Genomic DNA, 24251 nt, shown 5'->3' with positions numbered 1-24251 from the left:
AAATAAGCACAGCCGAATCTATTTGGCACAACAACTGCTACCAAAGGTCTCTAACGAATTCAGTAAAGCGGCCGAAACGAAAAGGTATTACATATTGAGTGTTTTGTTTTGGAATGGAAAGAGTCTTGCGCGTCCAATTATGTTTTCTATGAGTCATCGCATACTGATGGTTAGGGATAGAAATTGGTAAAAGATTGCGCAGTGTTTTAAATGCACGACGTTAGAAGTTTGCGAACCACAAATAGTATAGCTAACAACACTATCACTTGATCTAACCCCTGCTAACTGTGAAGTCACTTAAGTTCGAAATATATAGGAACTCACTTGAATACCCTGCATCTCAACTGCGCAGCTTCAAAATACGTCTGCCCATCATTGCCTGCTACAAAAATCTGTCTCATCGTGGGCACAATCACGGTGTCAACAAGAAGCTTTCACCAACCGCAGAACACCACAGCGCCTGGATAACGTGCTAGTTTAGGGAAAACCAAGTTTTTTTTTCTATACAATGGTTTTCCAACGGTTACTGAACCCTGCGGTTTCGACACTGCACTTACTGTATTTCCGTCACCGGTCCTTCAAGGCAACGTATTGTTTATATGTCCAGACAACAATTTGTTCTCCTCAGCTCCGGTTCGAATTATATCGCATAATGGCTCTCTAGCGCACAGGAAAAAACATGTGATGTTTTCGTGCGTGTCTATTCCTGTCGTCCGCCCCTCAAAGATAACAATACGACTGCCGCAATCTCCCCTACACCGCACTCACAGATAACTCCAGACAACTGCACGGTATTTCACCACCCCGACCACCGGTGCAAATGCAATCGCACCCTTAATGATTAAAAGGGACTGCCTTGCCGTTGTTCTATTAGACGCCAGTGTGGAGAGAGCACAGCAGAATCTATTTGACACAACAACTGCTACCGAAGGTTTCTAACGACGTCAGTAAAGCGGGCGAAACGAAAAGGTATTACATATTAAGTGTTTTCTTTTGCGGCAGCTGAAAAGGTTCCGCGAACGATGAAGTTCTACCCAGACAGTTACGCTAAGTGCGACCATTATACTGGTCAGTTACACGATGAGGTCCTAAGGAGAATACGCTTCGAAGTTCCGTTAACCAAGGAACAGCAAGTTCTGGAAGTGGGATGCGGTACGGGGCGCTCCGCCCGGCGATTTCTGCTGCCTCACTGCCAACCCTGTAGGAGGATAGTGGCCACAGACCTCCAGCCCGACATGATCGAATTCGCGCGCGAACACTTTTCGCACGAGAACATTGTCCACGACGTCCTGGATATCACCACTCCCGACTTGGCTCCGTTCCTGGAAACATACGGAAAGTTCGACAGGGTCTTCTCCTTCTTGGTCTTCCACATGATTCAGGACCCAAGGGCAGCCTACGCGAACATCGCCAAGTTGCTGAACGACGGAGGCGAATGCCTGGTGCTCGCTTTCTCCAGCCTCGATTTTGCAGACGTGTGGGCAGAGGTGTGCGGGGTGCCGAAATGGAAAGGACGGATACCGGTAAGCTAACCATCTGCCTGACACCCGAGGAAACACCAGTGGTACAATGTCTTTTCAAGTTCTTATTACCGACTGCTGTGCAACAACCTATCAAAATATTGATCCTGTAAAATACCAAGATAAAAGCGAAATTGGCACATACGCGTTAGACAGAGTGTAACCATCACCCCTAATTTACCTCGTTTTTTCTTTGTCGACTTTTTTTTTAACCTGAACACATTGACGAAGGTTACTGTGCTGTGGCTGATGTTTATGCTTAATCTTATAGTTTGCGATGTCACCACGCTCCTTATGAAATTTCTCAGTGTCGGTGATGATAAAACAATCTCACACAAAATGTCAGTATGCTTGAAAGTTTATGACAAAAATATTGTTAAACCATTGACGTTGCCTCCATGTATCCGCCTTCAGATTATAGAACATTATTTATAGTTAGTTATTGTTACAATTCTGACAAAGATAAAACTAATGTCCAAGAGGATATACACACATATGGTTGCAAGAGACTGTAGACGGTCATGGTCATGACCTTCTGCAGTATCTTGCATCTTTTTAATCCCCTTGCATGAATGGAAGGGGTGAAACCCGGCTGCCTCGACGTAGCCGCGTTTGGCTCCTTTCGCTCATGCAAGATTACCTTTTTCGAAAGCACAAGTCTGAGCTGTGATATACCGCGTACGGCAGCAACTTCATCCATACCCAGGCTTTTTCTCATTCTATCATGTTCGTGATTAGTACACAACAGAAAATAGCTGCTTCAACAGTTGCTCTTATCTTTGCACATACGTCTTTCACAGAATATTTTTAATATCTCTCGTTCCTCGATTACATTATCACTCAGGGTTGATTAGGGTGTGTAAATTGCATAGCTCAGTCTCCTGCGTGACTGACTAACGACCTCGACAAGTAGTAGACATTCATCCAGTTAATCAATGTTCAAAGCCCGAGCCTCAAATAACATGACACTGCGCTTTGTGATATCGCACAGATTTTCCCTTCTAATTTTTTTCTTCTTTTTCTTGTAAATCTCCATAGTCACTTTGGTTTGTATTCCTTGCATCCGATTTAATTTCGTACATTCGGCACCATCGCGTGCCATTGTTTGGTACCTGAACACGTGTCTCTATCCGCAGGACCCGCGAGATGTTGCCAACGCTTCTTTCAACTTCAATTGCGTCAAGTCAGCAGCCAAGATTGAAGCCGAAGTCAGAGACACCTTACGTGGAACCGGGTTGCAATGTATCTCCTGCGAAGTTCGTGATTCCTCTTGGAAGTTTGACAGCATGGATCATTTTCTCGGTGAGATGCACTTCATGGCTAATGTAAAGTTTTTAGATTACCGCATATCTACTTTCAGGATCCCAGTAAGCTGAACAACTACGATAAATATGATACGGAAATTTCTTTGACGTCAACAGAAGTACTAACTCACGTTGCGAACTATAATTAGCAATGGTTCTGGACCAGGGACACAGAGATCACGCCCACCTGCCTTCTTTACGATCTCGGAGGCCCTATATCGGCGCGTACACCACCTCTAATCGATATTTTGATACTCTTAAAATTTTTCTGTAAATAAATTCTCAATCACTTTCGTCTATATTGCCCGACTTTTTCAGCGTTTAATGAACAATTTGCGACGTGCAGTTGCTATAGCTGCTTACGTTGAGCTAGGAGGCCATTTCTTAGAGGGGCAAAACACTATCTATCTATATTCTCTGTTTTCAGACCTGTTCTTGAATATTGCTCCCTTCAAGGCGACCATCCCCGAAGAAGAGTGGGCAGAATTCAGCAATTTGTGGGCAGAACTGATGCACCGGAAGTCGTCCACGTCACCGGGAGAGCCAATCGTAATGAAATTTGGGTTCTATGTCGTTCACGGCCGTCGGTTTTCTGGGTGAAAAAAGTTTCCTAAACCCGTGATAGTAATTGAGGCGAAACGCGTGTCCAACAAGCTGTCTTTAGGAGTCGCCCTTTTTGCTTGCGAAGTTCTGCATGTATTTTATGATCGACGTGCCCTCGCGTTCTCATGAGGGAGTGAGTCAGCGAGGGAGGGAGCAAACGAAGTTTATAATTAATTGAGTACAGCTTACTAACTCTTGTTCACACCACTTCTTTAGTTCCCCAGGTTTCATTACCACGTAGTGACTGTGTAGTGATTAGATTGTAAATCGCAAGAAAACCATAGTTAGGTACCATCTGCTCGACGTTTTTAGCAAGGTCGATCCAAATAGGTCGTGAATCTTCGGGCAAAAATCGGTTCAGAACGAATTGTCACCGACATCAGCAAGGGTGGTTATGGGAGCAGTGATTGAAGCACGACTATGTTTGGAGGGAACAAATATTTGGAGAGAAAAAGCGTTTTTTTTTTTAATTAAAGCGAGGCACAGTTAGATTCATTCAATGAAAATAAAATTCCTGATCAATTTTATATACGCATGGCGAGAAAAGAACAACTCTATTCTACTTGATCATTATCAATAAATACCTTTTTTTCAACGCCTACCATACGAGCACTCACCGATAGCGACGGGTGTTGACGCCGCTATCATTTCAATGCAATGCAGTTCTTCAAGGGTACTGAAAGGCGTGCTCGTAAAGTTGACCCGTTACAACACGCCCCCCTCACATTTGTGTGCCGTTTTGCTTGTCGACGTATGTCTGAATTTGGCGACGCAGGCAGTTTTATTATTTCTTAACCTGTTCAGTCAAAAGTAGTGAGTTGCGACCGCCAGATAATTGTTTAGTTTAATTGTTTTCGTGGAACAGCGCTGGCCGACGGGCTTGGCGTCCGACGAAAGGACGAGCACTCTACGCCCAAAGCTTTCGTCGGCCTCCAAATAAAGTATGTTCTGTGCAGCGATGCGATTTCCACACCCGTACGGCTGAACTTTTCCTGCATCGCTTTCCGCGCTGAAAGCTCGAAACGCCCATCAAGTCGAATGGCGGGGCATTTGTATATATAGAGCTCTAATGGCAGGCCTCCGAAAACAAATTTCGCGCCTTTGATAAAAAGTTACGTCACTTCTGTTTTTAACGGCTATGACGTCAAATTGTTTTTTCTTCCGCCGGAAGTGTTCCCTCCTCGGCGCTAAGCCCCATGAACCGCCGATGAGCCGCCATGTTTTGAACGTATGGGCTTCTATGGAAGCTTCGCTAACAGGTATATTTGCCTTGTTTTTACTGTGAAGCTGTGCAACATAACCTGCCAACGGGTCTGTCGTCTCTGTAGACAAACACGTGGGAAGCGCGCGCCCCCTGCGCCGCTGGGTTCGTCGCAGTACCAGCAGATGGCGCTCGCCTCCGCGCACCCGCGGCAGATGCGGCGCCGGCCGTGCGGGGGAAGAAAGCAAAAGAACCAGAAAGCTCGCCTTCGCACATAGAGTTCACCGAAAGTGTTTCCCGGTTAATAATACGGTTTCATAAGCTGCAGTTGGCGGGAAGCGGCAACTGCAGCTTATGCAAATTTTCACAAATTCAGTAACGCTGTCTGTACAAATTCTAAATGAAGCCATAGGTGGTGAAGCCAAAGTCCAGTTTCCTAGCCGATGCCTGCCTCCTATTACCGAAAACGTTTCTGCAAAATATTTCTTTTATTTTCATTATGCTTATTCTTGGCGTATTTTGCACATTTAAACGCAAAATAAACTGTTTTCTCTGTTATGTATATGTGTCGTCCTTCAACGGTCAACGATTTTTTAAACAAAATTTGTTGTAAATTGCATAAAATCAACATAAAAACAAAGGACATGGAAGCAGCAATTTCAAATTGCAATTTTTAGCTAAGATGTCTGCCGCCAGCCGAGCTTTTTTTTTGTGGGTATAATGAATTAACCCGTTTACTTTCTGCTGCAATGATAAAACGAGAATAGTTGTACGACCGTCTCCAAGGCTTCACACAGAAAAAGAAATTTAAAGGAGACAGAAGTCAATGAATGGCTGAAATTAGGCAGCGGAGTATTTCAAAGCACTTGAGTGTCACCGCATGCACCAAGAACAGTTATTCTTTCCCATCTCTTGGGGCATCCATCTGTGGCCTAATGGCTAAAGTACCGGGCTTCTGTGCTGCAGGTACTATGATCGATACTATCTGTCGATTAGCATCCACTGATGCGTGCGCAGCTCCTCATTACACGCAACTTTCTTTATGTCATTTCATTTCAATGAATCCCTTGATAACACTCGCTTCGTTCAGTTCCCAGTCGTCTCCTTGTCCTCTTCATTGCACCTTTTTTTCCCATGAACTATTCTAATTATTTCCCAACAGCTATTATGATTGTCACGTCTGCATTCTATTACGATTCGCTCTCATTAGAACTGCCTGTGCAAACTACAACTACAATAAAAGTCACTGAATTCCTAAGATATGCTACGTAGAGATTGCACTTGCAATTTCCTGGACTACAATCTATAAGCCCCTTCGAGAGTTTCATACCTTGACTGGTATTGAAACATTTAAATCGGGCTGTCTCTCACACATGTTAAGCAGCGTATTTTTCGTCATTCGGGTATGAAAAGACTTTTCTTCGGTCCCTTTGAGCCACTTGACGGAAGGTACTTAGCCATGTCGACTGTTCACTGTTCAGTCATTCACTCCTATGAGATACACAGCACGGCAGAAAGCTTGAATTGTTTTCCGGGCGAAATCCGGCTCTTCGTGGCTGCATTTCCGTCTGCAAATTGACATGTGCACGGGACGCAGGCCGTCATTAACAGCCTCGGCTACTCTAATAAATACTTTACGTCACACCAGTTGTAGTGGGCGCACTGGCTGTCAAGTTGTGAGACCAAGCCGCGTTGAACCAGACGTGACGTCCTCGCGGCGTTGGTGTCGACAACGAGCGGCAGAATGATAAATCAAATCACTTGAGAACAACACTATTAAAATTTCGGGGTGTTAGTGGCGGTAACCACTGTCTTGTAATGAGGCGCGCCATAGTAGCATATTCTGGAATGATTATGGCCACCAAGTGCACCTAAATATAAGTACACGGGCGGTTTTGCATTTCGCCCCCATCAAAATGCCACGACATCGAACCCGCGACCTCAAGCTCAGCAGCGCATCGCCATCAACACTAAGCTACCGCGGCGGTTAGCGTGTTGTGACGTCAAGCACAAGCATGTCAAGCCTAATTGAATCCACTTAACATCGTATCTTAACAGTTGAGTTCAATTCAGCAATGAGGCCTTTAGAAAAACAGGTGTTGAATTTAGAACCTCGGAAACATAGTTATGTGTTATGTGCAGATCAATTATTACACCTCTAAAGGTGTTTATTTGGAAGAGCTCGGAGCAGCGCAACCTCGACGAGCAGGGCAGTCACAGCTTCCCAGCACGAGATCCGTTGCTGAGCGAGAGCGCTCGACCCACTAGCGTGTAGAGCCAGTAGCGCTGAACCCACTGGCGTCTCACTTCTTCACTACAATCACCCCCGGGAGCGATAAAGGAGCTGTTAGGTCGCCGGACGGCTCCTTTAACAGCTCCTCACGATGAGTAGGTCAAAGTAATGCTTTAGACGGTCGACATGGACAATGTCTCCTCCACGGCGGCGCATGTCTGAAGATGCCTCAACTGGTTCTTATTACGTAGTTCACAGGAGATGCGCCTTAGAGAACACGATAAGGGCCTTCATACTTCGGGACCAGTCTTGATGAGAGGCCAGGGGCATTGAAAGGGACTGAGAGCCACACGAGCGCTCCCGGATCGAAGGTGACCGTGGAAGTGGCGTCACCGCGAGTGCTCCTCTGGCGCTCTTGATCATCGGAAGTAAAGGCCCGTGCTATAGGTCACGGCGCTCTTCTGCATGCCTGACCGTGGCAGAAATAGGACACACACTCGGATGCATCCGGCTGGCACGGTATAATGGTGTCGATGGTGTGCGAAGGGTGTCGACCATACAGTAAGAAATAGTGTGGAAATCCAGTGGTGCTCTGCGTAGCGGTATTATACGCGTAGGTCACGAAGGGCAAAATGGCGTCCCAGTTCGTGTGGTCGGAGGTGACGTACATTGAAAGCATGTCGCCAAGTGTACCGTTGAAGCGTTCTGTGAGGCCATTCGTTTGAGGGTGGTACGCCGTAGTCGGACGATGAACAACGTGGCACTCCTTGAGAATCGCTTCAACTACATCCGACAGGAAGACGCGTCCTACGACCGCTGAGCAGTTCTTGAGGTGGACCATGCCGCAAGATCAATCGGCGAAGCAGGAATGAGGCAACATCGCGCGCTGTAGCTGCCGGAAAGCGGCGGTTTCGGCGTATCGTGTAAGGTGATCTACTTCCACAATGGCCCAGCGGTTACCAGCCGACGTCAAGGAAAGTGGCCCATACAACTCGATGCCTACGCGCCCGAACGGCCGGGTAGGGCAGAATAGAGGCTGCAGACCAGCTGGCGAGAGCTGGGGTGAAGATTTTTGACGCTGGCAGTCGGGACATGAGCGAACGAACGTTTGAACGTAGTTGTACATTCCTCGCCAGTAGTTGTCGCCTTGAGTTGCCGGAGGCGCTGGTAGGATTTGAAAAGTCCCGAGTGTGCACACTGTGGATCAGAGTAGAACGATGCGCAGATTTCAGAATGCAGGCTTCGAGGTATTACTAATAATCACTGGCGGCCGTCAGAGGTGTAATTGCGTCGGTGAAGCAGGTCATCGCGAATGGCGAAATGGCGAGCTTGACGGCGCAACGCACGAATGGTTGGCGGCGATGACGGGTCAGCAAGGAAGTCTATGGTGGAGGTAATCCAGGGGTCCTCGTGCTGCTCGGAAGCGATGGTCCCAATGTCGACGGAAGAAACGTCGAGCTGGGATAGTGAGCAGCAGGTATTGTCGTCAGGCAAGGGAGAACGTGAGAGGGCATCAGCGTCAGCATGTTGGCGTCCGTTGCGGTACAGGTACAGTACGCGGATATCGTAACCCTGTAAGCGAAGCGCCCATCGGGCGAGACGACATGAGGGATCCTTCAATGACGACAGCCAGCATAGTGCATGGTGGTCCGTGACGACATCAAATTGGTGACCATACAAATAGGGCCGGAACTTAGTAAGCGCCCAGATGATTGCCAGGCATTCTTTTTCCGTGACGGTGTAATTCGTCTCGGCTTTAGTGAGCGTACGGCTTGCATATGCCACAACATATTCAGGAAACCCTTCTTTGCGCTGCGCTAGGACAGCGCCGAGGCCAGCACCACTGGCATCTGTGTGTACCTCAATAGGTGCCGTTGGGTCGTAGTGGCGCAAAATGGGAGGAGCCGTCAGCAAACGATGGAGCTTAGTGAACGCCTCATCGCACTCGGACGACCACAAATGGAGGGGTTCGTTGCTTCCAAGGAGCTTCGTCAGGGGCGATATAACGGCGTGGAAATTGCGAATGAAGCGCCTGAAGTATAGGAACGCAAGCCTACGAAACTCCGCAATTCTTTGACGGACGTCGGTTTAGGGAATTCGGCGACGGCACGAAGTTTGGCTGGATCGGGGAGGATTCCATCCTTCGAGACGACGTAACCTAGTATCGTGAGCTGCCGCGCTGCAAATCGGCACTTCTTTAGGTACAGTTGGAGGCCAGCATTTGCTAAGCACGTCAAAACACGCCGAAGGCGTTGGAGGTGCGTGGTGAAGTCAGAGGCAAAAACAACAACGTCGTCGTGATAACATAAGCACGTGTGCCACTTCAAACCACGAAGAACTGTGGCCATCACGCGTTCAAAGTTTGCTGGCGCATTGCAAAGTCCAAACGGCATGACGCTACATTCGTATAAGCCGTCGGATGTGACAAAGGCTGTCTTCAGCCTATCGACGTCAGCCATTGAGTACTTGCCAATATCCGGCGCGTAAATCTAGCGATGAAAAGAATTCTGCTCCTTGTAGGCTATCGATAGCGTCATCGATTCGCGGCAGCGGGTATACATCTGTGAGTGATCTTGTTCAAGCGCCGATAGTCTACACAGAACCATACCGAGCCGTCTTTTTTCGTAACAAGGACGACAGAAGATGCCCAAGGAATGTTCGAGGGTCGGATCACTTCGCGGCGAAGCATATCGTCCACTTGCTCCTTAATCACACAACGAGACGCGATATGGGTGTTGCCGCAATGGCGGTTGGGATCCAGTGTCAATATGTTAGTTATTTATTTAGTTATTTAGTTAGTTATTTAGTTAGTTATTTAGTTGGTTGGTTAGTACGACGGCGCATCGTTAGTTAGTTAGTTAGTTAGTTAGTTAGTTAGTTAGTTAGTTAGTTAGATAGTTAGTTAGTTAGTTAGTTAGTTAGTTAGTTAGTTAGTTAGTTAGTTAGTTAGTTAGTTAGTTAGTTAGTTAGTTAGTTAGTTAGTTAGTTAGTTAGTTAGTTAGTTAGTTAGTTAGTTAGTTAGTTAGTCAGTCAGTCAGTCAGTCAGTCAGTCAGTCAGTCAGTCAGTCAGTCAGTCAGTCAGTCAGTCAGTCAGTTCGTTCAATTGGGTTTATTGGCGTAAAAGCGGCTACGGCTATGCTGCGCCAGACACAGGGTGATAAAATTTTCTTCATAAATGGAGCATACACTGTAGTAATTAGAGCTTACTTAAAAACCCTGTTTCGTCAAGGAAACTTATCACGTCAGTCAGAGATACCAGTGCATCATCTCCTAACAGCAACATCGGGTGAAGTGGAGTGTTTGACTTATACAAGACTCGGAAGTATTTTTTCCTAAGCATTTCTAGATGCGGACATGTTATTAAAATGTGTATTACTGTTAATGGTTCATGGCATTTATCACATGTTGGTTGTTCCTCCTCTGTCAAAAGGTAATTATGTGTCATGTGCGTGTGGCCTATCCGAAGTCGACAAAGTATTACTTCGATAAAACGTTCTTGATGATAGCATGTATTCCACTCTCCTAGTACAGGTTTAATAAGTTGAAGTTTCTGGTTATCTTTCAATTTCCATTCGCGTTGCCAGTTAGAAAGGAGTGCCTTGCGAACTGCTTGGATTTCGTCCCTAGCAGGTATATTAACTTTTGAAGTATTCATATATTTTGCCGTTGCTGCACATTCATCCGACTTTTCATTTCCTGGGATTCCAGCATGGCTTGGCACCCAGCAGAAACGAATAGTATGGCCTTCACTTAGATGTGTTAGTGTGTTTAGGATATTGCCAGTGATGGGTTCGTATTGTGATTGCATATTCAGGGCTTTAAGTGCACTTAAATAGTCTGTATAAATTACAAATTTTTCGTGTTTGGTGCTTATTATCTTTTGTACTGCCATCCATAAGGCATAACACTCAGCAGTGAAAACTGATACAAACTGTGGTAGTCTAACTGTGTGTTCCCACGTACCTTCAACCACGCTGCTTCCAACATAAATGTGCGTCTTCGAGCCATCGGTGTAAAATTCCGTGTAGGTGTCGTACGTGTATTGCAGTGTGCGAAATTCCTGTAGTATAAGTTCCCGAGGCATATCTTGTTTTTTTTAGATGCGTTAATGAAAAATCTAGAAATTTTGTGAAATCGTTCCAAGGTGCTAATCTGGTTGGTCTTTGCATGACAGAAAGCGTTTCAGTAGGGACATTGTAGTTAAGGACTTTTTCTTCAAATCTAAGTATAAGTGGTTTTATAGCATTTGGCTTGTTCGTGTAGTGTAGTCGTTTCTCGCAGTGTGTGATAATGTTATGGCAAACGTGGTCTGGCGATGAACGAACTCTTAGAACGTATGTCAACAAGAGTTGCGTTCTGTGGTCTAAAGACGGCTCGTTCCTCTCGGAATACAAACCGAGAATCGGTGAGGTCCTATAGGCACCGGTTGCTAAGCGTAGTCCTTTATTATGAACGGGATCTAACCGCTTAAGGTATGATTGTCTGGCTGAAGCATATGTTATGCACCCGTAGTCCAATTTGCTGCGTACCAGCGAACGATAAATATGAAGGAGGCATTTGCGGTCAGAGCCCCAGCGCTTCCGGGACAGGACTTTCAAGACATTAAGTGCTGTATTTGTTTTAACCTTTAGGTTATTAATGTGTGACAGAAAATTTAGCTTTTTATCGCATATGACCCCCAAGAACTTCTGTTCTTGTTTAACTGGCAGTACTATTCCATTTAGTGTTAAGATGGGGTCAGGTTATAAGCCCCTCTTCTGAGAAAGCACCACAGCAACAGTTTTTTCGGACGAGAAACGGAAGCCGTTTTTGTTAGCCCGTATTGTCAATTTGTTTAGGGTGATTTGAATCTGCCGTTCACACGTTGTGATGTTAGATGCGCGGAAAGCAATCTGGAGGTCATCAACGTAAAGAGAGTGCATAAGGCTAGATGGCATGACTTTGTTAACCGAGTTAGATGGTATGACTTTGTTAACCGAGTTCATTTTGACAACAAACAGCGCTGTAATTAAAACACAGCGCTGAGGCACACGGTTTTCTTGGGTGAATACGCGTGACAGAACCCTACCAAGACGCACCTGAAATGTTCGATCGGACATAAAATCAGACAGGCACTTCAGCATTCTGCCCCGAATGCCTGAGTCTGCCAGGTCCCTCAAAATACCGTATCTCCATGTGGTATCATATGCCTTCTCCAAGTCGAAAAAGACAGCTAGGCAGTGTTGTTTGTGTCAAAAAGCATTGCGTATTTCATGTTCAAGTCGGACTAGGTGATCAGTTGTAGAGCAACCCCTTTTGTAACCACATTGATGTATCAATATGGTGTGTGACAGCAGACGACCGGCCCAGGGAAGGTTGCCCGACATCAAAAGAAGAACTAAATTCTTCTAAGATGCGCAGAAGCGGAGAACGCTGAGCTGGGGTGAGGCCATCGGCAATAGATCAATCGAACACACCTGTGGGCAAAGGGTCGGACGTAGAGAGAGAACCGAGCGTGTTGTAACTGGCGCAGGACGTGGCTTCGGGAACATCCATAATTTGTACGTCGTCGATCACCTCCACATGGCCAAAATATTCGCCTTGAAGCCGCAGCACGGGGTATGAGAAGGGGTTACAGATGAAAATAGCTGTGGAGCCCTGTTTGACGTTCACAGTCGCAAAAGGTAGCAGCAGACCTTTTCGAGTATAAAAGCGTCCAGGAGGAGAAAGTAATGCGACAGCATCAGAGAGGCTGCTGCAATGCATTGAGACAATCACTGACGAGTTGGGAGGCACGCTGGTGTCGTGCCTGACGAGAAGTTTGTTCGCAAAAGAAACATTTTTGGCAGGCGTCATATCTGAGATCGGCGACAGTTCTAGTTCGGCCCGCGCGCAATGAATAACAGCATTGTGGCGGGTGACAAAGTCCCACCACAGGATAACTTCATGGGAGAACGAAGAAATCACAATAAATTCGATGGCGTATACAACTTCCTCGATGAGAAAACGAGCTGTGCACGCCGCTAGCGGATGAATACGCTGTGCGCCTGCTGTGCGGTGGGAGAATCCGGGAAGGGGCGTCGTGACCTTTCGAAGAAAGCGACAAAGCTTTGCGTCCATAACTGATACAGCGGCTTCGGTATCCACGAGGGCATATGTGCGCACACCGTCAACTAACACGTCGATCACATTGGCCGGGCTACGTTGAGGACTTTCGCGTTTCGACGGCGTCGCAGCCCTTGCCTCATGGGCTGCGACGATTATTTTTCCTCATCCCGAGCTACGGGACGAGGCCGCATCGGTGATGGGAAGCGTCGGCGTGGAGAAGGTGAGCGGCGGATGTTGGCAGACCGGCGGAATGGTGGTGACGTAACCAGAGGTTCGTCGTCGTAATATGGGCGCGGAGAACCCACCATAGGACTTGGCGCATATAGTGTAGCGCTAGTTGACTGCACGCGACTACAGTGGCCGTGCGACGTGGCCTGCGTAGCCGCACGCAAAACTTATCGGCCGATTGTCCGCCGTACGCCTACCGAGTCGCTGCAGCAGGTCCCATCCATGTGGGAGGACGCGTTGGACGTGGCGGCTGGTGAAGTGATTGCACGGCAGGCTGTTGTCGGGGCATAGCGAGGACTTCGGCGTACGTGAGAGGTCCCCGTTGAGGGAGTTGTTGAGTGACTGGGTGACGACTTCCGCGTAGCTGAGTGGCACAGTCATCGGGATCTGTTGGGGCCTGGCCATGACTTCGGTGTAGCTGTGAGGCGCAGACGCAGGAACGCGCTGGTGGTGCTCAGGCAAAACTTCGTGCACTTCTTGCGCTATGATGCGGCAAAGCGGAGGCTCAAAACTCGGCGTTGGCGCGTGTGCCGGCTGCGGCTGTGCAAAATCCATCAATGAGAGTTCTGGGCAACTTCCTCGCGGATGAATGCCTTCATTTCTGCGAGCAAAGCTGTCTAGTCGGACATGGCAGCCAAACCAGCGACGTGTTACCAGTCATGTATTGAGAGTAAGCAGAGATAATACTCGCAGCAGTGAGTACAAATAAAAAGCAGGAGTTCTCAAAATATACATGAAATGCGAAGATAGAGGACGCGAATATACAACCTGATGGCAAAAAGTGTCGTGGCTGCTTGCTGGTACGAAGTACGTATCTAAGCTGTATATAATGCGTCAAACAAGACAAATAAACATGTTGCTCAGTCACAGATAGTTGATCCGGGTAAGAATACTATGATAGCGTGATATGAGGACTTCGCGACAGCACCGGCGTACGTGCATTTTAGCTGCCTGCACAGCAACAATTATTATGCACCCAAAATCCCCAGGTTGATGCGGAGTTGTATCCGAGTGGGACGTGGGTGAGCAACGTCCTCTTAATTTTCTTCGCGCTGTAAAGCTGTGGAGTGGCTTTTATAATTACGAGTTTATGGACCTGATGGAACAGCTTTTACTTGCATCGGGATCTGTCTGGCGGACACGTTGGCCTGGCCTAACCAGTTTCTGAGACTTCAGAGCGGTGTAGCTGTGAGCTGGCGTCACAGACGCAGGAACGCGCATCTGGTGCTAAACCTAAATACATTCTTCGATGCTCAGGCACAAACAGTAAGCTTCGATTGCACGTCGTTTCGTCAGCAAGTCTAGCTGCAGCGTTTACTTTTGCATCTAGGATGCTGGGCGAGGCATTAGCGTTCTTCAGATATGTATCTCCACAACCAGCTCGCATCAAAACTCGGCAGCATTTGGCGCGACCACTGTGACCGGCTGCGGCTGCTTTCTTCTGTTTTCTCTTATTTTACTTTACCTGCCCTGGTCCAAATCATTCGGCGCGCTTCCATCAATGAGAGCGTGTATGGAAGATTTGCTGGGCAGGGCTCTACAAGTTTATAAGAATATTCCGTAAAGTTCGCGCACGGCTTTGAATGCCTTTTCGCGTCAAAAGTTTATGAGAATTTTTCTACAAAGCGGAATTGAAATCCAGCAGAACGGCCGGGCCAACTCATCAATGAGAGGTTGCTGGGCAACTTCCTCGCGGATGAATGCCTTCATTTCTGCGAGCAAAGCTGTCTAGTCGGACATGGCAGCCAAACCAGCGACGTGTTCGTCACGCGGTAGAGATCGACGGGTCAGTGATCACTGCCTGCGGAGTTCTTCATAGCTCTGGCACAGTGTGATAATTTCGGCCACAGAGCGAAGACTTTTGGCCAGCAACATGTTAAAGGCGTTGTTTTCTATGCCCTTCAGGATGCTTCGAATTCGATCAGACTCCGCCATGGTCGAATCGACTTTCCTGCATATAGGTCCAGGACATCAATATAACTGGCGAATGTTTCTCCTGGCTGTTGAGCTCGTTGTCCTCAACGCTGCTCGGCATGCAGTTTGCGAACAGCAGGGCGACCAAATATATCGGCGAGGGAAGTCTTAAATTCGGACCATGTCTGGAACTTTCCTTCATGATTGTTATACCACAGGCTGGCCACTCCAGCGAGGTAGAACAGAACATGGCTCAGTTTGGCCGCTTCGTCCCACTTGTTATGGGCGCTTACCCTGTCGTACGCCGTGAGCCATTCGTCCACGTCAGTATCGTCCACTTCAGTGTAGATAGGAGGGTCGCGATGACGAGGCACCCCGGGACACGCAGTGGGTGCAGGAGGAGGCGTTTGCTGGGAGGCGTCTTGGGGCATGGTAGATGGTAGGGTGTGGGACCGGAGTTCCAGGATGATTGTCTGAGGGTACCCAGCACACTCCAGCAATTCTAAAGGTGTTTATTTGGAAGAGCTCGGAGCACGGCAGCGTCGACGGGCAGGGCAGTCACAGCTTCCCAGCACGAGAGCCGTTGCTGAGCGAGAGCGCTCGACCCACTAGCGTTTAGAGCCAATAGCGCTGAACCCACTAGCGTCTCTCTTCTTCGCTACACTCCAAATGTCTGACAAAAACGGTGCAATTTGCAGACAACTATTTAGAGCTTATCGATGGGTACATCCAGTAATATAGGAAATTGTCACATATATAATAAGCACAGCAGAATCTATTTGGCACAACAACTGCTACCAAAGGTCTCTAACGAATTCAGTAAAGCGGGCGAAAGGAAAAGGTATTACATATTGAGTGTTTTGTTTTGGAATGGAAAGAGTCTTGCGCGTCCAATTATGTTTTCTATGAGTCATCGCATACTGATGGTTAGGGATAGAAATTGGTAAAAGATTGCGCAGTGTTTTAAATGCACGACGTTAGAAGTTTGCGAACCACAGATAGTATAGCTAACAACACTATCACTTGATCTAACCCCTGCTAACTGTGAAGTCACTTAAGTTCGAAATATATAGGAACTCACTTGGATACCCTGCATCTCAACTGCGCAGCTTCAAAATACGTCTGCCCGTCATTGCCTGCTACAAAAATCTGTCTCATCGTGGGCACAATCACGGTGTCAACAAGAAGCTTTCACCAACCGCAGAACACCACAGCGCCTGGATAACGTGCTAGTTTAGGGAAAACCAAGTTTTTTTTTCTATACAATGGTTTTCCAACGGTTACTGAACCCTGCGGTTTCGACACTGCACTTACTGTATTTCCGTCACCGGTCCTTCAAGGCAACGTATTGTTTATATGTCCAGACAACAATTTGTTCTCCTCAGCTCCGGTTCGAATTATATCGCATAGTGGCTCTTTAGCGCGCATGAAAAAACATGTGATGTTTTCGTGCGTGTCTATTCCTGTCGTCCGCCCCTCAAAGATAACAATACGACTGCCGCAATCTCCCCTACACCGCACTCACAGATAACTCCAGACAACTGCACGGTAGTTCAGCACCCCGACCACCGGTGCAAATGCAATCGCACCCTTAATGATTAAAAGGGACTGCCTTGCCATTGTTCTATTAGACGCCGGTGCGGAGAGAGCACAGCAGAATCTATTTGACACAACAACTGCTACCGAAGGTTTCTAACGACGTCAGTAAAGCGGGCGAAACGAAAAGGTATTACATATTAAGTGTTTTGTTTTTGCGGCAGCTGAAAAGGTTCCGAGAACGATGAAGTTCTACCCAGACAGTTACGCTAAGTGCGACCATTATCCTGGTCAGTTACACGATGAGGTCCTAAGGAGAATACGCTTCGAAGTTCCGTTAACCAAGGAAAAGCAAGTTCTGGAAGTGGGATGCGGTACGGGGCGCTCCGCCCGGCGATTTCTGCTGCCTCACTGCCAACCCTGTAGGAGGATAGTGGCCACAGACCTCCAGCCCGACATGATCGAGTTCGCGCGCGAACACTTTTCGCACGAGAACATTGTCCACGACGTCCTGGATATCACCACTCCCGACTTGGGTCCGTTCCTGGAAACATACGGAAAGTTCGACAGGGTCTTCTCCTTCTTGGCCTTCCACATGATTCAGGACCAAAGGGCAGCCTACGCGAACATCGCCAAGTTGCTGAACGACGGAGGCGAATGCCTGGTGCTCGCTTTCTCCAGCCTCGATTTTGCAGACGTATGGGCAGAGGTGTGCGGGGTGCCGAAATGGAAAGGCCGGATACCGGTAAGCTAACCATCTGCCTGACACCCGAGGAAACACCAGTGGTACAATGTCTTTTCAAGTTCTTATTACCGACTGCTGTGCAACAACCTATCAAAATATTGATCCTGTAAAATACCAAGATATAAGCGCAAATTGGCACATACGCGTTAGACAGAGTGTAACCATCACCCCTAATTTACCTCGTTTTTTCTTTGTCGACTTTTTTTTTAACCTGAACACATTGACGAAGGTTACTGTGCTGTGGCTGATGTTTATGCTTAATCTTATAGTTTGCGATGTCACCACGCTTCTTATGAAATTTCTCAGTGTCGGTGACAAAACAATCTCACACAAAATGTCAGTATGCTTGAAAGTTTATGACAAAAATATTGTTAAACCATTGACGTTGCCTCCATGTATCCGCCTTCAGATTATGGAACATTATTTATAGTTAGTTATTGTTACAATTCTGACAACGATAAAACTAATGTCCAAGAGGATATACACACCCGCCGTGGTTGCTCAGTGGCTATGGTGTTGGGCTGCTGGGCACGAGGTCGCGGGATCGAAGCCTGGCCACGGCGGCCGCATTTCGATGGGGGCGAAATGCGAAAACACCCGTGTACTTAGATTTAGGTGCACGTTAAAGAACCCCAGGTGGTCCGAATTTCCGGAGTCCCCCACTACGGCGTGCCTCATAATCAGAACTGGTTTTGGCACGTAAAACCCCATAATTTATTTTTTTTAGGATATACACACATATGGTTGCAAGAGACTGTAGACGGTCATGGTCATAACCTTCTGCAGTATCTTGCATCTTTTTAATCCCCTTGCATGAATGGAAGGGGTGAAACCCGGCTGCCTCGACGGAGCCGCGTTTGGCTCCTTTCGCTCATGCAAGATTACCTTTTTTCGAAAGCACAAGTCTGAGCTGTGATATACCGCGTACGGCAGCAACTTCATCCATACCCAGGCTTTTTCTCATTCTATCATGTTCGTGATTAGTACACAACAGAAAATAGCTGCTTCAACAGTTGCTCTTATCTTTGCACATACGTCTTTCACAGAATATTTTTAATATCTTTCGTTCCTCGATTACATTATCACTCAGGGTTGATTAGGGTGTGTAAATTGCATAGCTCAGTCTCCTGCGTGACTGAATAACGACGTCGACAAGTAGTAGACATTCATCCAGTTTATGAATGTTCAAAACCCGAGGCTCATATAACATGACACTGCGCTTTGTGATATCGCACAGATTATCCCTTCTAATTTTTTTTCTTCTTTTTCTTCTAAATCTCCATAGTCACTTTGGTTTGTAATCCTTGCATCCAATTTAGTTTCGTACATTCGGCACCATCGCGTGCCATTGTTTGGTACCTGAACACGTGTCTCTATCTGCAGGACCCGCGAGATGTTGCCAACGCTTCTTTCAACTTCAATTGCGTCAAGTCAGCAGCAAAGATTGAAGCCGAAGTCAGAGACACCTTACGTGGAACCGGGTTGCAATGTATCTCCTGCGAAGTTCGTGATTCCTCTTGGAAGTTTGACAGCATGGATCATTTTCTCGGTGAGATGCACTTCATGGCTAATGTAAAGTTTTTAGATTACCGCATATCTACTTTCAGGATCCCAGTAAGCTGAACAACTACAATAAATATGATACGGAAATTTCTTTGACGTCAACAGAAGTACTAACTCACGTTGCGAACTATAATTAGCAATGGTTCTGGACCAGGGACACAGAGATCACGCCCACCTGCCTTCTTTACGATCTCGGAGGCCCTATATCGGCGCGTACACCACCTCTAATCGATATTTTAATACTCTTAAAATTTTTTGTAAATAAATTCTCAATCACTTTCGTCTATATTGCCCGACTTTTTCAGCGTTTAATGAACAATTTGCGACGTGCAGTTGCTATAGCTGCTTACGTTGAGCTAGGAGGCCATTTCTTAGAGGGGAAGAACACTATCTATCTATATTCTCCGTTTTCAGACCTGTTTTTGAATGCTCATCCCTTCAAGGCGACCATCCCCGAAGAAGAGTGGGCAGAATTCAGCAATTTGTGGGCAGAACTGATGCACCGGAAGTCGTCCACGTCACCGGGAGAGCCAATCGTAATGAAATTTGGGTTCTATGTCGTTCACGGCCGTCGGTTTTCTGGGTGAAAAAAGTTTCCTAAACGCGTGATAGTAATTGAGGCCACAAGCGTGTCCAACAAGCTGTCTTTAGGAGTCGCCCTTTTTGCTTGCGAAGTTATGCATGTATTTTATGATCGACGTGCCCTCGCGTTCTCTTGAGTGAGTGAGTGAGTGAGTGAGTGAGTGAGTGAGTGAGTGAGTGAGTGAGTGAGTGAGTGAGTGAGTGAGTGAGTGAGTGAGTGAGTGAGTGAGTGAGTTGAGTGAGTGAGTGAGTGAGTGAGTGGAGTGAGTGAGTGATGTGAGTGAGTGAGTGAGTGAGTGAGTCAGTCAGTCAGTCAGTCAGTCAGTCAGCGAGGGAGGGAGCAAACGAAGTTTATAAGGAATTGAGTACAGCTTACTAACTCTTGTTCACACCACTTCTTTAGTTCCCCAGGTTTCATTACCACGTAGTGACTGTGTAGTTATTAGATTGTAAATCGCAAGAAAACCATAGTTAGGTACCATCTTCTCGACGTTTTAGCAAGGTCGATCCAAATAGGTCGCGAATCTTCGGGCAAAATCGGTTCAGAACGAATTGTCACCGACATCAGCAAGGGTTGTTATGGGAGCAGTGATTGAAGCACGACTATGTTTGGAGGGAACAAATATTTGGAGAGAAAAAAGCGTTTTTTTTTTAATTAAAGCGAGGCACAGTTAGATTCATTCAATGAAAATAAAATTCCTAATCAATTTTATATACGCATGGCGAGAAAAGAACAACTCTATTCTACTTGATCATTATCAATAAATACCTTTTTTTCAACGCCTACCATACGAGCACTCACCGATAGCGACGGGTGTTGACGCCGCTATCATTTCAATGCAATGCAGTTCTTCAAGGGTGCAGAAAGGCGTGCTCGTAAAGTTGACCCGTTACAACACGCCCCCCTCACATGTGTGCCGTTTTGCTTGTCGACGTATGGCTGAATTTCGCGACGCAGGCAGTTTTATTGTTTCTTAACCTGTTCAGTCAAAAGTAGCGAGTTGCGACCACCAGATAATTGTTTAGTTTAGTTGTTTTCGTGGAACAGCGCTGGCCGGCGGGCTTGGCGTCCGACGAAAGCACGAGCACTCTACGCCCAAAGCGTTCGTCGGCCTCCAAAGAAAGTATGTTCTGTGCAGCGATGCCATTTCCACACCCGTACGGCTGAACTTTTCCTGCATAGCTTTCCGCGCTGAAAGCTCGAAACGCCCATCAAGTCGAATGGCGGGGCATTTGAATATACAGCTCTATTGGCAGGCCTCCGAAAACAAATTTTGCGCCTTTGATAAAAAATTACGTCACTTCTGTTTTTAACGGCTATGACGTCAAATTGTTTTTTCTTCCGCCGGAAGTGTTCCCTCCTCGGCGCTAAGCCCCATGAACCCCCAAATGGCGCTAAGCCCCATGAACCGCCGATGAGCCGCCATGTTTTGAACGTATGGGCTTCTATGGAAGCTTCGCTACCAGGTATATTTGCCTTGTTTTTACTGTGAAGCTGTGCAACATAACCTGCCAACGGGTCTGTCGTCTCTGTAGACAAACACGTGGGAAGCGCGCGCGCCCTGCGCCGCTGGGTTCATCGCAGTACCGGCAGATGGCGCTCGCCTCCGCGCACCCGCAACAGAGGCGGCGCCGGCCGTGCGGGGGAAGAAAGCAAAAGAACCAGAAAGCTTGCCTTCGCGCATAGAGTTCACCGAAAGTGGTTCCCGGTTAATAATACTGTTACATAAGCTGCAGTTGCTGGGAAGCGGCAACTGTGGCATACTAAGCAGGGAGTTACATAACTACACTTTTGTATGGAAAAGAATAACCCGCCTAGCAACATTTTTTGCGTTGACTTCAAGAAGATGCTGTGTCCATAAGGTTGCCAACGCTCGAGTGGACGAAGTCTGGGCGGAGAATGGGGGCCTAGGTATATGCCGCTTTAGCGGCCGCCGACCAATGAATCATAGCACATTCTTACGTGCGCCCATGTGACACAGGCTAACCACAGGCTAACACAACTCTGCAACCACAACATGCGATTGAGGCTCCCTCACTTTAGCAATTACACTAGCACAGTCAGAGCAAACAGACCAATGCCAGACATCTGGTGGCTGCGGAATAACACACATTATGTCAAGCAAATGCAATGTTGGCCTATGCTTCACAAATTCAGTAAAGCTGTCTATGCAAGTTCTAAATGAAGCCATAGATGGTGAAACCCAGTTCCAGTTTTCTATCTGATGCCTGCCTCGTATTACCGAAAACTTTCCTGCAAAATATGTCTATTATTTTCAATATGCTATTTCTTGGCGTATATTGCACATTTAGAAGCAAAATAAACAATTTTCTATGCTATGTATGTGTGTCGTCCTTCAAAGGTTAATAGGGTTCCTCATTTTTTAACAAAAATTATTGAAAATCGCATACAATAACCATGAAAAAAAAGGACATAGAAGCAGCAATTTCAAATTGAAATTTTTAGATAATATGTGTGCGGCCCGCGCAACTTTCTTTTGTGGGTATAACGAATTAACCGCTTTACTTTCTGTTGCAATGATAAAACGAGAATAGTTGTACGACCGTGTAATGTCCCGTCAAAAGACTTGTATTCGATTCCAACTGACGGGGTAGGTATGAATGATCTTGCAACATCTTTCAACCTCTGCGTTTTCCTTCTTTGTTGGCATTGTTCGTCAGTCTGTACGCTGACGATAAGAACTCGCTATCCAAAACAACCTCGCGACTTATTCAGCCCTCCTCCTTGGGCACACACTTGTCGCCGGTCTGCCTTCGGTAGAGGTGATACTCGCAGAAACATCGGCTTACGTAGTCAATCGTGCAAGGTTTTGGTCCTTTATCTCGGTCTCCGCATTTTTTCTCGCCTCAGCTGCTGCTCTGACCGGTCTTGAAAACCTCGCCCTCGTGACATTTATCTTCTGAAAGATAAAGGCACATTGAATTATGGGCTATCATAACTGAGAACTTAAAATCGTTAATCCAGTTATCTGGCATCATAGTAATTACATATTATTGAAAGGAAAGCAGCTGTCACTGTAAACCACAGGCACGTGGGGCTAGTCAATCTGCTGTAAATACGGCTTTTATAGATGTGCCTACCACCTATGTACAGTTGCGTGCACAAATGTGTTTAATAAATTTATCCTTATTGTAAAAACGCCGACCAAAGTGCTGTAGTCAAATGTGCTAGACGTTTTGACTCCCAGGCGGAAGCCGTGTTCACTAAGAGCCTAGTGAACAAGGTTTTCATGTGAAAGTCGAGACGCCAAACACTTTTCATCACACGACTTTGGTCAGTCTGTTTTCCTTTCCATAACTCGCCTTTACTTCCAATCCAGACGAGATGTCGACCAGTCATCGATTTCAAGAGAACAATCAGCACACAAAATTTTGCTTGGATTTTGTTCTTCCTATTCTGTAACTTATTTGAGGCTTCCCGCAAAAAAAGGAAACACAAAGAAGATGGAAGAGAATGAAAAGGTGAAATCAGCCAGGGGTACATTTCAAAGAACTTGACTATTCTGCATGCAGCAAAAACACAAGAAACAACTAAATTACTGAGTCTATTCAGGCAATTATTAACAGCTTACTGGCTTTTTGAACTATAAAGGAAAGTTCTGAGCAAATTGCAAATGCACGAAAACAATTCAGAGCATAAAGTAACACTAAGTACACGCAAAAAAAGTTATAGAGGATAGTGAGGTAAAACGACGAAAGAGAAACGCTTTAATGAGCACCGAATGGTTTCTTCTTTTTTAGCTGAAAACTACGAGAACTTTGGCCGCCGAAAGGGTCGGCTTTACCGCAATCTGAGCTAAAGAAAATTTACAAAAAGTAATCGAATTACAAAACACGGACAAAAAAGATCTATGACAGCATAAGAAAGCCCTAGGGAATCTAGACCGAGCATCACCGAGGAAAGCAAACGAAAAGACAGAAAGAGTTCACAAGAACAACGCAAGCATGAACAGGTCGTGGGAACACAGACAACGTTATTACCAACGCACAAAACCCACTGTTCGCCATCAAGTGCCCTATTGGGGCCAAAGGTTAAGTATAACTAAAATTTAAAGAAGATGAAAAATATTTGTTTTATCTAGTAACGAAGCGGTGAAGTGAACTGCGCCCATGAGGGGCTTCTCACCGGCTAAGCAGGTCTGTAGGACAGCGAGCACCACTACACCAAACAGAAGAGCTTTCATAGCCATGTTGCACGATACGATGTACAGGTAAATATCACGCATTGTGATTTCTTCGCAGAACGCTGGGAATAATGATCGGCAGCCCTGGCATGGTTCATTTTATATACGCCTGTGATACAGCTAATTTCTTTCCACCGGCGCCTAGCCGCTGGATGAGATGGTTGATTGACGCAGCGGGAATTAATTCATACCGCGCAGGGAACTACACAGGTAGTTCAATTATGTATCAGCGTTCACATTAGCGGATGTTGCAACCATGCACATCTTTAAATGCATTTATTTCGTTTGAGTCATGCAAGCGATAAAACGCATTACACACACATGAAAGGAAGCTTTAACCTTAGGAGCTGCTATCTAAATTTCCTGAGAACGGAGAAAATCGTCTGGCTTGGCATGTTAATATCGATATGAAAGTTAACTAGACCCGAGCGTACGTCGTGACGTAAGCTCAGGTCATGACGTCACAACTGGCAAATTCATGATGTCACAGCTGGCTGGAGCGGGAGCTTCACGGTGACGTCGCCATCCAT

General features: G+C 46.5%; 1 protein-coding gene across 7 annotated transcripts; it reads left to right on the top strand.

The window, feature by feature from the left end:
• Positions 1–894: 894 nt before the first annotated feature.
• LOC119452840 (juvenile hormone acid O-methyltransferase) lies at positions 895–21854 on the top strand. 7 transcript variants are annotated; one of them, XM_049667315.1, is made up of 4 exons: positions 895–1010; positions 16859–17371; positions 18755–18920; positions 19349–19706. In XM_049667315.1, the coding sequence occupies exons 2-4, from the start codon at positions 16871–16873 to the stop codon at positions 19519–19521; spliced, it is 840 nt and encodes a 279-aa protein (XP_049523272.1). In that variant the 5' UTR covers positions 895–1010; positions 16859–16870; the 3' UTR covers positions 19522–19706. The 7 variants fall into 7 exon arrangements, 5 of the variants coding, with proteins under 5 accessions (XP_049523272.1, XP_049523271.1, XP_049523273.1 ...); XR_007466940.1 differs by lacking the exons at positions 895–1010; positions 16859–17371; positions 18755–18920; positions 19349–19706 and adding exons at positions 1023–1523; positions 2657–2822; positions 3252–3651; positions 19928–21854; XR_007466939.1 differs by lacking the exons at positions 895–1010; positions 16859–17371; positions 18755–18920; positions 19349–19706 and adding exons at positions 1023–1523; positions 2657–2822; positions 3252–3757; positions 20033–21854.
• The last annotated feature ends 2397 nt before the right edge of the window (positions 21855–24251 follow it).

Source organism: Dermacentor silvarum, chromosome 5 (genome assembly GCF_013339745.2).
Source record: "Dermacentor silvarum isolate Dsil-2018 chromosome 5, BIME_Dsil_1.4, whole genome shotgun sequence".
In the NCBI taxonomy this organism is placed as follows: Eukaryota; Metazoa; Arthropoda; class Arachnida; order Ixodida; family Ixodidae; genus Dermacentor; species Dermacentor silvarum.
This window is presented reverse-complemented; position numbering and strand designations above follow the sequence as displayed.